Source organism: Podarcis muralis, chromosome 8 (assembly GCF_964188315.1).
Source record: "Podarcis muralis chromosome 8, rPodMur119.hap1.1, whole genome shotgun sequence".
NCBI lineage: Eukaryota > Metazoa > Chordata > Lepidosauria > Squamata > Lacertidae > Podarcis > Podarcis muralis.
This window is the reverse complement of record NC_135662.1, coordinates 27,950,854-27,965,109: the sequence shown is the minus strand read 5'-3', so window position 1 is coordinate 27,965,109 and position 14,256 is coordinate 27,950,854. Positions and strand designations below refer to the sequence as shown.

The 14,256-nt window shown below is 41.6% G+C and overlaps 1 protein-coding gene across 1 annotated transcript in view; it reads left to right on the top strand.

The window, feature by feature from the left end:
• The window catches only part of CNBD1 (cyclic nucleotide binding domain containing 1), a 97,939-nt gene extending 92,888 nt beyond the window's left edge, over nt 1-5,051 (top strand). The window contains exons 8-10 of the mRNA XM_077933623.1: nt 1,418-1,527; nt 3,619-3,769; nt 4,948-5,051. Of these exons, the coding sequence (XP_077789749.1) occupies nt 1,418-1,527; nt 3,619-3,769; nt 4,948-5,051 (365 nt within the window). The remainder of the gene's footprint in view (nt 1-1,417; nt 1,528-3,618; nt 3,770-4,947) is intronic.
• The last annotated feature ends 9,205 nt before the right edge of the window (nt 5,052-14,256 follow it).

Genomic DNA, 14,256 nt, shown 5'->3' with positions numbered 1-14,256 from the left:
AAAATTAAGGATGCAATCATTCTGTTAATGCAAGAATGTACAGTTGGGCAACAGAACTTCTCCCTTATATGTCCTACCCACCCCAAATCTGCCCTGGAGGATTTGGGTGAAGGAAGGGGCAAGTTCTGTTGTGCAAGTGTAAATATAGTGGAATGGATTATAACAGTAGAGTAGGAACTTACAGCCACTGCTTTAACCTGGAATTACTCTATTGACATGTAGCACATCATTTCTTTCAAAGTGGAATGATTCAGGAGCCTGTGTGCATATAGGTTTGTGAGTGCATGCTACTTGTTCAGACACTGAGGTCCAGCGCCGAGGGCCTTCTGGCGGTTCCCTCTCTGAGAGAAGTGAGGTTACAGGGAACCAGGCAGAGGGCCTTCTCGGTAGTGCCGCCTGCCCTGTGGAACGCCCTCCCATCAGATGTCAAGGAAATAAACAACTATCTGACTTTTAGAAGACATCTGAAGGCAGCCCTGTTTAGGGAAGTTTTTAATGTTTGCTGTTTTATCTTGTTTTTAATATTCTGCTGGGAGCCGCCTGGAGTGACTGGGGAAACCCAGCGAGATGGGTGGGGTATAAATAATAAATTATTATTCTATTATTATCATTACTGGATAGAACAGGCAAATTTGAAACAGTAGTCTTCAGGTTGGAACATAATAAAACTTGATTAAATAAAGAAGTCTAGGGAGCATACATGAGACACTTATTTTGTGTTTTACGTATTGTTGGCCATCCCTGCCTAATTTAAGGCTCCACCCCGAAAGGCAGCATAAAACATGCTTTAATAAATGAACCAAATATATTTAGGACCCATTCACCTGCAACCCTATGCATTTACTTGGGAGTAATCCCCAATGGACATAGGAGGACTTACATCCAGGTGAAAACATATATAGGCTTGTCCTGCTAATCTGGAATGACTTCTATCCTGGGCTCTATTCACTCATACAGATTTGAAACTGGACATGAATGCAGAATGTGTAGAAAACATTTTCTTTATCTTTCTTTTATCGCTATGTAAATACATTAAAGGGAAAACTTCAAATGTGTTAAGTAATCTTGAGTGTGCCCTCCTTCACAGAAAGTGTTTAATTTCAAGAAAAACAGAATAATATGCAAACGGATTTAATCCATAGCAGAGAAATAATAGCGGGGGTGGGTGGTGCTAATTAACACTGGAGATCTTTTCTGCATCGCTCACCCTTGATTCACCTTGGAAACAGAGACATTCAAGGTATACGAGGTCAGCATTCACTCCTTAGGGCAAAATATCATATAAAGTTTGCTTCAAAAACAGCATCATTTGGCATAATTCAAAATATAATTTAGCAAAAATTATTGTTGGAGAAAACCATATATATATATATATATATATATATATATATATATATATTTGCTATTTTTCTTGCAGTGCTTATGAAAGCAGGAGAATTAAGTGAATATGTTGGATTCATTAAGTCTGGAAGTTGCAATGCTTACCGAATCATTCCGGCCCTTGTGAAGCGACCTTTGGGGAAAATGGTGAGGAATTACATTTTCATCCATAATATCAGTTCTGGAAATCCTTTTGTTTTGTTTTTTGTTGGATTACTTACTCAGCGAGCCAAAGTCATCTTGCTGTCTGACACAAAGTTTCACCTAGCCACCCTCAATTTCACATACAGTAGTTGACTGGACTGGCAGCTGAATCTTAACCTCAACAATGGTTCACCATCGTCAGTGGCACTTGAGGGCAGTAGGCTCACTTACATAGGCACCCAGACCAACTACAGCAGCTCCACCCTTCTCCTTTCTCTGCTAAGGTGTGATGCAGTACACTCACACTATGATGCTTTCAATGCATATGAGGCTGTTTCCATTTTCCCAGGCATTTTAAATTCTTATTTTTTATTATTTTTGTAAAATAAATAAATAAATCTTATTGTTTTTTCCTCCAGTCTCATACAGTTTGTCACTGGTGGTTCTATCTCAGGGGTCAGCAAACTTTTTTAGCAGCGGGACGGTCCACTGTCCCTCAGACCTTGTGGGGGGCCGGACTATATTTTTTTTTGGGGGGGGGGAATGAATGAATTCCTATGCTCCACAAATAACCCAGAGATGCATTTTAAATAAAAGGACACATTCTACTCATGTAAAAACACGCTGATTCCCGGACCATCTACGGGCCGGATTTAGAAGGCGATTGGGCCGAATCCAGCCCCTGGACCTTAGTTTGCCTACCTATGTTCTATCTTTTCTCTCCCCCCCCCCCCCCGTGATTGTTTTTATTTGGTTTGCTTGATTTATTATTATTTTTTAAAATATGACTTTTAAGGCACATTGCTCAGGGAATGTCAGTTATTGGGTGGAATCATGTCGCAAATAAAAAATAGCCTAGCTTCTAAACATTCAACATTTCTTAAGAGCATATTTTGTGTTTTTAAATCTCTGCTGGGTCCCTGTCACCAAAGTGTACTTGCCCCGAACCTGGATCTAGACATCCAGGGAGTTTTCCTTTTATTCTTTAACCAAATTATACCAAAAGCCAACAGTGTTGGGTATGACCCATTGAAGCTCTGTGATTTCAGGGGAGAGAGCTAAGAATGTGCTTAATTCTTATGCTGGAGTCCCTGGCACTTATAAGTGCTTAACTCTGACAGCCCTTTTTTTGTGCATTTTTGTGCATATTTTGCATTCTATATCTGTAGCTTTCTGTCCAGGTATAAAAAAATGTCATATTTGTGGTGCCAATAAAACAAAATGCAACCACCCCCAAACTTGGTGACTATCATTTGTACAGGAAATGAGTCACCTGGGGAGAGAATATTCTCACAGGAATATAGTTAAATGTTTCAAATGATAATGAAATTGAAGATCAAATGAGCCAGGGCAACAGGTCTTTCCCAAAAGATTTTTGGGGATCCGGTGATAACCATGGCTATGTTTACATTGCTAAAATGTAATTTTTCTCGATCCAGAATCGTTCATGCTCATCCTCAACACACTTTTTTCAGTCTACATTGATTCTAAATCCTGCTGTTCACAAGTGTGAATGCGGTCACTGGACAAGCTTTGGAAAACCTCCCCTTGATTAAGTTATCCATACCTTTTCTTCCCTATACATGCCCCAGCTGATGGAAGAAGAAAGTAGGAAGTGATGATTGAAGTCTTGGTAGACCCCCACCCCCAATGTCCTTGGGTAGATGTGGATACAAACACCATATTGCTGGGACTGCCCACATCTGTTTTCAGAAGGAGATACTATGGGGTGATGCAGAATTCATCTGCAATGAGCATTTATTTTCAGAACGAAGCCAATCTCATGAAGGGCTTTTCTAGGAGGAACTAAGTGCAATAGATCTAAATGGTGTGGAGGCTCCATTGATTCTAGGATAAGATGTGCGCGCCCAGCCTAAAGCACATTGCAAATGTTATAAAAGGCCCCCATGTCTTCCTAAAAGTTTCAGACAACCTTACACTTCCATTAGCTTATCAGCCAGAATTTTGCACCATACCAAGGGCCATCAGCCCATACAGTTTTTGCGATTTATCATATAAATTGTATGCTGTGCATCTTCTAGTCCTAAATATGTGCTGAAGAAACCAACAGTATGGGTTCATGTTTCAAAACAGATGAAGCAGATGAAACAAGTCCTCATTGGTCAACTGCATCCAAAAGACTCCTTTGGAGAAGTAAGCGTTCTCCATCAGACCCCATCTACATATACTCTGAAAACAGGAACACCAGTTGAACTAGGAATGATTGATGCTGCAGACATACATGGTAAATCCAAATGTATTGCTTTCCTTTCTTTTAGTATAGTTGCTTTAAGTACTCATCTCGTTTTGTTTGCACAGAGCTTGCAGGGAGATTAGATGATGTAAGCTATTTTTTGAGCATGCATTCTGTTTGTTTGCAGGAGCCGATAATTGAAGTTGCATCATGTAAGTTGTATCCCACTTGCCAGTATATCCCACTAGAAAACAGCAACAGTCTGGAAGCACCCTAAGCGTAATCAATGTGCCTTTTCTGTTAGGTTGTGGGTGAACATATCAGACGACACAGCGATTCTTCAAACAGCTCTTGTTTATTCACAGGCCAGAACAGAACTGAACTGAAGGATTCAGTCAGCCTGCTTATATAGAGCTCCAGTACAACGTAACTGTAACAACTTTCTGTAACTATCCAATCACTGAATGTCACTTTTGATCCCTTATTTGCATATGTGGACCTGAGTAAAAACTATCTACAGTATCCCCCTGCTGGCCCAGTACATAACATTTTCTCTACAGTCTTCTTTGTGCTTTATGTTTTATCTAGTTAGGAATAAGAACATTTCCCATGTTCCACTCCTTTATTGTTTTTCTGGTTCATTGTGCCCTGCACCCATGCACTCCTTTTAAATTTTGGTTTAATGGGGATCATTTCTGAAATTAATTTCAGAACTGGAGCATGCACTCTTTGATAAAGTTTTCAGTTACTTTACATTCTTTCCCCTGCCCTACATATGTGCATTGAAAGAACCCTGCCCAAAAAAGGAATAATAATAAGTTATTAATCACTGTCTCATCAAAATTATTTGTGTGTGTGGTGTTTTACCAGTGTTGTTAAACACCCTGCAACAGGATCTTGATGCATCCTGACAAAAAAGCCTTGCTTTTTTTTTTTTGAGGAGAGAGGCTCCCCACTGCACAGAAATGTTTATGAATGATTGGCCAATAATTGCATCACATTCGTTACTTTGCAGCATTTTATCAGTCGTCTCATGAACATTGGTGATGTAGAAGGGGTTGGATGGTGTAGGGGAAACGTGGAAGACCACTGTAATTTCGAGGAGTTAGATGACATGTCTCTTCCCCTTTTACATCCCCGGTTTAAGGTTTGCTGATTCATGATAGTATAATTTGTTTTTCACACACCTGTGTCAGGAGTTTCCTGGGTCCCCTGTGTTCTAAATGCAGATTGGCTAGTGGGGAGGATACCCAGTTGCAGTGTTGGAGACTCTCAGCTGCTCCGCATTAGTCGCACCCGGTGTCCCGGGCTGATCATGGGTGATGCCTGCTAACCAGGTGCAATCAATCAAATCAAAGTTAGCTATTAAAGCTGTGGGCTGAAGAGGCTCAAGGTACCAGATGCTGTGAGACTGTCGGCCGGGGTCTTTCTCACTGCTCTACCTGGAGTTCCAGGCAGCTGAAGGGGAGATTGTGTGTGACTCCTGTCTGGTATGTTATAATTTGTGTTTTCTATGCCTGCTGCTATCTGTTAAGGTAGAAAGGTAAAGGTACCCCTGCCCGTACGGGCCAGTCTTGACAGACTCTAGGGTTGTGCGCCCATCTCACTCAAGAGGCCGGGGGCCAGCGCTGTCCGGAGACACTTCCGGGTCACATGGCCAGCGTGACATCGCTGCTCTGGCGAGCCGGCACCAGCACAGCACACGGAAACGCCGTTTACCTTCCCGCTAGTAAGCAGTCCCTATTTATCTACTTGCACCCAGAGGTGCTTTCGAACTGCTAGGTTGGCAGGCGCTGGGACCGAGCAACGGGAGCGCACCCCGCCGCGGGGATTCGAACCGCCGACCTTTCGATCGGCAAGCCTTAGGAGCTGAGGCTTTTACCCACAGTGCCACCCGCGTCCCCCGCTGCTATCTGTTAGCCTTACGCAAATAAAGCATTGCTTTTTCTTCATCCACTGGTGTGCTTATTGGCTCCAGATCCAGAAAGAGCCCTGCCCTTGGCAGAACAGATGGGATGTAAAGGAACTGATAGCTGTAGCAAACTATGGCTCACTGCACTTTGTGTATAAAATTCAAGATGATGATGAGTTCCTAATGTATCAGTTTGTCTATGGAAATGAGGCTAGATAATTCACAATTCCAAAATCTAGACAGAAATTCAGAGGAGGAGAATTTGAGAAGCATCCCTAGATCTTAAAGATGCTGGAAATATGCAGATGCAATGACATGTGCTTAGATTTAATTCTGGTTTATGGTGAAAACAATGTAACTTTGTCTTCACTGACGCTCTGCTTATCTAGTCCTGGATGACTGTGACTCCTGCAGGAACAGTAAAAATCATAAAGTCTTTATGATGGACTTCTTGCCACAGGTGTCCTAGGGAAAGGTGTGTAATAAATTAGACTACACTCACAGGAAGCTTACATGAAAATGGTCCTAATGAATTGTTGCAGCTCTGGATGCTCCCAGGCATTTGTTGAAACTTGATAAGTCCCCATGCCTAGGAGAACACAGGGAGCCGATGTAAGAGTGAGATATTAGTTCTATGCAGAGGCATACTTTCTAACAATTTAAAACTCACATAGCATCACAATATGTACCGTACTTTTCTGTGTATAACACGACCCCTATTTTGGAAGACTCAAAATTTAGAAAATGGGGGGAGGATTGCCCACAGTTGAGTTTCTGGGAGGGTGGGCAGAGTTGTTGAGCTTTTTTTAGGGGGTGCTGCCAAAGATCACTTACCCACCAGACTGACAATGCCGCTCAGACGCATCTGATAGCAGCTGATCCTCTGTCCCATCACCAATAAACACAGCAAGTCACGCGCCCAATTGCCACAGCGACAGCCGATCAACAAGAGCCCTTGCAGCAGCCACCAATAATAATCTCCAACTCGCGGCAGCAACCAATCCCGCGGCTCCACAATGCACTACCCATGTATTAGACGACCCCCAATTTTGAACATGATTTTTGAATTGAAAAAACCTAGTCTTATACACGGAAAAGTACGGTACATTGTGTGTGTTTGAACCATAGCATTTTTATAACATTTTTTTTTCTTGGTTAATCTCGGTGTAAAAATAAATAAAAAGGATTTATATTTTGTAGCACTACTAAACCATTGGTGCATCTAGCATGGTACTAGGAGGAAGCCCATAGCTCATTGGTAGAACAGCACATCCTTTGCATGCAGAAGATACTAGGTTCAATCCCTGGGATTTCCAGTTAGGACTGGGAAACACAATTGCCTTAAACCCTGGATAGTAAAGGTAAAGGGACCCCTGACCATTAGGTCCAGTCACTGACGACTCTGGGGTTGCAGCACTCATCTCTCTTTATTGGCCGAGGGAGCCGGCGTACAGCTTCCGGGTCATGTGGCCAGCATGACTAAGCTGCTTCTGGCAAACCAGAGCAGCACACGGAAATGCCGTTTACCTTCCCGCTGGAGCGGTACCTATTTATCTACTTGCACTTTGACATGCTTTCGAACTGCTAGGTTGGCAGGAGCTGTGAGCTCACCCCATCGCGGGGATTCGAACCACCGACCTTCCAATCGGCAGGCCCTAGGCTCTATGGTTCAACCCATAGCGCCACCTGTGTCCCTAAACCCTGGATAGTTGTTGCCAATACTGAGTTAGATAGACCAGGGTTTGGATGTGGTGAAAAGCAGCTTCATACTGTCAGCTCTGGCTGTCCCTCTCTAAGGACTCAAACCCCAAAGGCCTCTCCCAGAACTTCTGCCTGAGAACCTTCTCACTGGAGAGGGCTGGGAATTGAACCCTGAGCTCTCTGTGTGTGAAATGTGTGCTGTGCCACTGAGCTGTAGTGGTGTAAGCCCCTTTGGGATTTTGAGCTTGCTAATCAGAGAACCCCTGCTTTTATTAGTTCCCCCAATCCGTAGCCACATGAAAGAAGAAATTGCTCTGCCGTACATAGACTATAAATATACACAGCCACAACATCCCTAGATTAGTCTCTGTGTTAGAAAATGCAGCTCATGGGGCAGCCTAAGATAGGACCAAAACAGTTACTTAGGAAAGGCAGCGCTGGTAGTGATGTCCTTTCAGGTAGTTATTTCATAAAGCTCTTAACCAGCTGTGCCTTGGGCCTGGCAATAATAACATCTTATAACATTTGAGTTGTTAACCTTTCGTGCCCTGGCTAAAATCCAATACCGATGATTGCATTCTTCCTCTCTCAATTCCATTTGCAGATTGAATTGGAAGCTGTTTTCCTTGGTTATTTTCTTAAACTGTTGTTGTAAACTGCTCTAGTCCCAAGGCTGCTGTGTCGGTAAAGTTGTGTCAATAAATCCCTGACTTCTCCCACGAGGCAGGCCGAAGGCTACTTTCTAAACCATGTGAAAATCTTAGTTCGAAATATATATTTTTTAAAAGAAAAGAAAAGAGCTTGTTGGATGTAAATCACCTTTTTGTTGTTTGGATTTTGTTTTAATACTAAACCTTTACTTTCAAAATCCTGTACATTTAAACAAAAATGCTGATGAGACTTATCAGTATTTTGCAGAAGCAGAAATGCCCCTGGAGGTGCCCGGTTTCGTGGTATTTATTGAAGCAAAGTCAAATAAAAAGGATGTCATAAAGATTGTTTATTTAAACATTGTCAAGGGTGAATGGAGTTTGCTTAAGATTTGCGAAAAGCTTTGGGTGTCTTTGTAGCTTTTACCTGAAGCAAGTGCCCCCTTTTGATTTTTCATTTCTTTCAATTGAAGTCTAATGGCACCATGTGCTCTAATGTAACATAAAAGAGAAAGCAGAGTAAAGAGAGACCAAGAGGTTAGGAGCCATCAGTCCTTGTGCAGAATAATAATAATCATCATAAAAAGAAATGTGCTCAGATTTCCTCTCAGCTAGGCAGGATCTGAAAAATGCCACCGATTTCAAAAGCACAGAAAGAACATTAGGGCTTTGAAAGGGTGGCAGCGGTTGTTTCCCGCCCCTCAGACAAAGAAATGGAAAGTAATGAATATTGCCGGTTGTAGCAGAGGACATGGCTTCACTGACTTGAAGGGTTGCCTGGGATTTCTTTCTCCCTGTGGCCTTGAATAACACAAACTGAACTTCCCTCTTCTTTACAACTATATAGTGAAGTATTGTGTATAAATAAATGAAGCAAACTACTGAAGGTGGTCCTTTACGTACAAAACAGTTGCCCTTATGACCACATGCTAAATAATGATGGCGGTTAAAGTGGTTTAAGAGAAAACTGATTTGTATATGACATTATCTTGAGTGTATAAACTCTGCTTGGCCAGAGGGGCTCATAGAATCATAGAGCTGTAGAGTTGGAAGGGATCCCAAGGTTCATCTAGTCCAGTGGTTCTCAACCTGTGGGTCCCCATATGTTGCTGGACTACAACTCCCATCATTCCTAGCTAGCATGACTAGTGGTCAGGGATGATGGGAGCTGTAGTCCAACAACATCTGGGGACCCACAGGTTGAGAACCACTGATCTAGTCCAACCCCCTGCATTGCAGGGATCTCAGCTAAAGCATCCATGACAGATGGCCATCAAACCTCTGCTTAAAAATCATCAAGGAAGGAGAGTCCACAACCTGTGCCGCATCATGTGATTGACTATATGGGGCCCCCTAGTATTTTATTCAAGTTGGCATCCCTGAGAAGAGGAATTGTCTACAGTGTTTGTGCATTTCCAAGACTCTGAATCCAGTGTCTTGAACTACAATCGTACCTTGGAAGTCGAACGGTATCCATTCTGGAAGTCCATTTGACTTCCAAAATGTTCGAAAACCAAAGCACGGCTTCTGATTGGCTGCAGGAAGCTCCTGCAGCCGATTGGAAGCCGTGGAAGCACTGTTGGATGTTCGGCTTCCAAAAATAGTTCACAAAGCGGAACAGTCACTTCCGAGTTTGCGGCATTCGGGAGCCAAAACGTTTGAGAACTAAGCTGTTCAAAAAACCAAGGTACAACTGTAAATGAGTTGCCTGAACTCCAGTGTGTGTGTGTGTGTGTGTGTGTGTGTGTGTGTGTGTGTGTAAAACAGCCTGCTATACAAAGGTAAGATTTGCATTTGTTGCTCTGCCCATTTTGCCTCTGGCCCTGCTCATTACTGTCATGTGGCCCCCAGATGGTTGCTTGAAGGAAATATGGCCCCCAGACTCAAAAAAGATTCCCCATACTTGTCCTAACTGCTCTCGTTACCAGTACCTAACCACTTGTTGCCCCAGCTGGTACATGCAATTAGCTGGAGGATGATGATGATGATGATGATGATTGCTTCAGACATCTCCTTGACTAGTACCCTGCTAGAACAGGACACACAGTTGGTTGTGCACTTCTCTGGATAATGGCAAATATCTTAAATCATCTACTATAGTAAATAACTGCAGCTAGTCATGGGTGTGTGTTGCTGTAGGATACATTTGCATATAAGTCAAAACTACAAGCTTCTTATCCTGAACTTTACCGAAGTCACGTCATTTTAAAAGACTGAACTGAATCCAGTTTGCGAATAAAAGTGTCCTTCTTCCAGTTTTTCTTACACGATTTTCAGACCAATGAATGACTGATTTACCATACGGTTGATTTGCTTAATTCTTGCGAGAGGTCCCTGGGAAGTCATAAGTAAGAAACTTTACATCATGCTGATGCTGAAGATAAGGATAACTTCACGTTTCATAATTTTATTTCTGCACATACTACTGCTCTTTGGGGAGGAGATAAAGAGAGCAGATTTAAAGCCATAAATGTAACAGGATAAATATTGTGGTGCTTTATATTTATATACACTGAAACACCTTATATCCCTCTTCTGGCTGTAATGCATTACATAAAATGAATTGCTCACTTTCTCCTTATGAGAATAATAAATAATGATTCTTAAAAACCAAGAGTAATCCATATTCATTTTCTTTAATGTGTAGGCTTTAAAAAGAACATATATGGCACCTAGGTAAATGTTAAATAGCGGTGCAGGTATTTTTATGGGTGCTGATGATGGGACCAGTGTTATGTTACTGCATTGATGTTTGATGGAGTGCAAACTCATTCTAAAGGAACTGTGCATGCACGCAACAGCCATGAGTGTTTCAGAAAATCAGCAATTGCTCCAGTCAGCTATTTTTTGGTAGGGTGGGGAGAGTTACCGTCTTTTAAAATCATGTGTTCTATGTTGTAATCTTCCCTGTGGTCTCTTGATGAAAGGCAGTATGTAAATTTTAATTAAATAATAATAATAATAATAATAATAATAATAATAATAATAATAATAAATAAAGAAGGAAGGAACAGAAGGGGACCAGATCAGATCTATTCTCTGAAACAGTTGATTTGTGCTTTCTTTAATATTTTGAAAGGGCAATGTATACGCACACCCTCAACAGCAGGATTGTAGCTGGACATCAGGTTAATTCATGGAACGCCCTCCCATCAGATGTCAAAGAGATAAACAACTACCTGACATTCAGAATACATCTTAAGGCTTCAGGGAAGTTTTTAATGTGTGACATCTTAGTGTATTTTTGGTCTTTGTGGAAGCTGCCCAGAGTGGCTGGGGAAACCCAGCCAGATGGGCGGGGTACAAATGAATTATTATTATTATTATTATTATTATTATTATTATTATTATTATTATATTTATTATTATTATCAGGACTGATTCCTATTTAAGGAACAGGGAATAGAGAGTAGGAATAAATGGGCAGATCTCACAGTGGAGGGGAGAAAGAAGTGGGCTCCCCTGAGACCAGGGTTTTTATGAGTGGTGAGGTGGCCTTATTTGTGGATTATTCAAAGTACTGGAAATCCAAAAGGACTATGAACAGTTCTCCAAAATGGGCGAATGGGCACAAAATGGTGAATGCCATGCAGCGCAAGAAAATATGAAGCGATGTTGACAAGTAAATGAATTTTAACTTCGCATGTCTATTGAATGAATGTGCGAATGGTGGCAGTACAGAGGATGTGGGAGAGGAAAATGGGGATATTTTTGCAGGAGGTACATTTGCTCTAGTGAACTGCAATCCACTTTGCATTATTTGTTCTTTTTATATCCTGGATCTTCACTCTATTTACTGCTCATAATTCTGTTTCCTTTCAAGGACTGGCAGATGTGTTCTCTGTATTTTTAGACTTAAAAAAAGCAAAGCTTGAAATGAAGATAAATGTGCTAGATGCAGATAACAAGAGGGGTCTTCCCCCCATTTTGGTAGCAGTCTGCTTTTCCTAATCCCCTTAACTTCTCTGAATCTTTGGATGATTATGGGTCTTGATTTTATTATGCTTTATATGCAGATATCTTTTTTAGACCCAGTACAAAATTGGCTTCTCAGCTTGCATTGCCCTTGTGTGCGTAATATGAAATGCTACTGGTCTGAGGTGGCAGCAAGTCACATCTACTTGGGACTCCGTGTGAGTGTGAATATTGGTTTATTCTGCTGCATTTTTTAAGATTTATCAATAGATGAAAACTATTCTTATTCTTCTGTTGTTGTTGTTTATTTGAAATTGAGTAAGGGCAAGCCACATTTTTTGTCCTCTGGAGAACACTGTCTTTTAATCTAGCCTTAGGCATGTGTCATTGAAGAGGGGCGCTTTTTGTCTCAACACTCTTGGCCAACAGAAGCCATTTCAACTATGGTCCATTAGAATTCTCCTTCTCTTCCTCCCCGCTTATTCTCTAAATCTCACTCTTCCTCTAATGAATTTGTAGTAGCGTACTTCAATCTAAATCTTTGAAGCAGCTTAGGCTGAGACAGTGGCGTAGCGTGGGTTGTCAGCACCCGGGGCAAGGCAAGTAATTTGCGCCCCCTAACCCGTGGATTTGCGCCCCCTAACCCGTGGATTTGCGCCCCCTAACCTGTGGATTTGCCCTAACCCCAGATGTTGCGCCCGGTGCGGCCGGCCCCCCCTGCACCCCCCACGCTACGCCACTGGGCTGAGAGAGAGGCTGTATACCATACATTTAAGCTTTGTTTTCAACATCAGTTTATGGGGTGTGTGTGTGTGTGTGTGTGAAAAGTCCTTATGAAAATTCATTGGCATTTCACTACACATTTTTTCCTGCTATGCATATTTATGCAAAGCAACACCTCCCTAATATAATGCATTTTGTAGATTATTTTCACTAATGTATGCATTTATAGGCACACTTAATATATGCATTTTTTGTCCCCATTATTTGGCTGGAGAACTGCTTTACAAAATTCAGAGAATTGTGAATTTTGAAGAATGTCTGCTTTGGTTTGTGTACTGTTTCCGAAAGTGCACATTCTGTAAGTTTGCATTTTAATGCAAAGTGAAACAAATTCCTTCCCCATAACTAACTCTGATTCCAGTCCCAGCCAAAATGGGAGATGATGAGAGTAGGGATCCAACAATACCAGGAGTGCCATAGTATCCCTATCCCTGATGTATGTGATGCAAGAAAGTAGCTTTACCTCTTAAATAAGTCTCTCTCGCAGCTTTAGCTGGTAGTTTTGAGAAATGCCCATTTGTAATGCATGAGTCATTCCTCCACCCACTTCCAAATTGACAGAATCATGTTGATCAGAGGAGAAAAGTGAAAAGAGCCGGAAGAAGAGGAACTCTCTCTCTCTCTCTCTCTTTCTACTTTTGTGTGTGTGGAGGGGTTGTGGTTTACATTTGGAGATCACACTGTCAAGAATCTACCCATTTTAAGCCTTGCTTCATTTGCCTTGTGTTTCAAAGGAGGGGGCAGAGAAACTCACCAGCACATCAACGCTGATTCTTCCAAGAAGTGTTCTCATCATGAGATTATATTTTTCTTCTCTCTTGATTTCACACACATTGTATTTTTAAAGCACGGCAGATTGCTTGGCTGATAAAAAAATAAATAAATCTCTGACAGGATGCAGCTGGTAATGCTAGCATTAGTGTATTGGAAAGTACACCCAGAACATCCATGGTGATCCAATATGAGTCCCACCTCCTGCAACCAACACACTGCTCCCATTTCTCTGGCACAAGCCATCATTCAAGTAATCGACCAGTTATGGAACTGCTGCTGCTGCTGCTGCTAGAATATAAAAATTAAACAGAGAGGGAAAGCAGGAAAACTGCCAGTGGTAATGGAATGTACAAGTATGTGTTAAAGGTGACATAACTGTGGGTTCTTATTACTTATTATCCTGGCATATAGGTTTATTTTTTTAAAACACAACAACAATAGTGACCCAATCATTCCAATATCTAAATGAATTCCAGTTCTTATTCTAAAATCCAGTTTATTTGTTTTTAAATAAATAAATAAATTTTAAACAATACAATCCTATGCATGTCTACTTAGAATTCCTTCTTGTTTGATCAGGACAATGTGCACTGTACATTTAAAGGGTAAAGTGGGATCTGATCACCCAAAAGTAATTTCTGAACTGGTACAGTGATACCTCGGGTTAAGTACTTAATTCGTTCCGGAGGTCCGTACTTAACCTGAAACTGTTCTTAACCTGAAGCACCACTTTAGCTAATGGGGCCTCCCATTGCCGCCGTGCGATTTCTGTTCTCATCCTGAAGCAAAGTTCTTAACCCGAG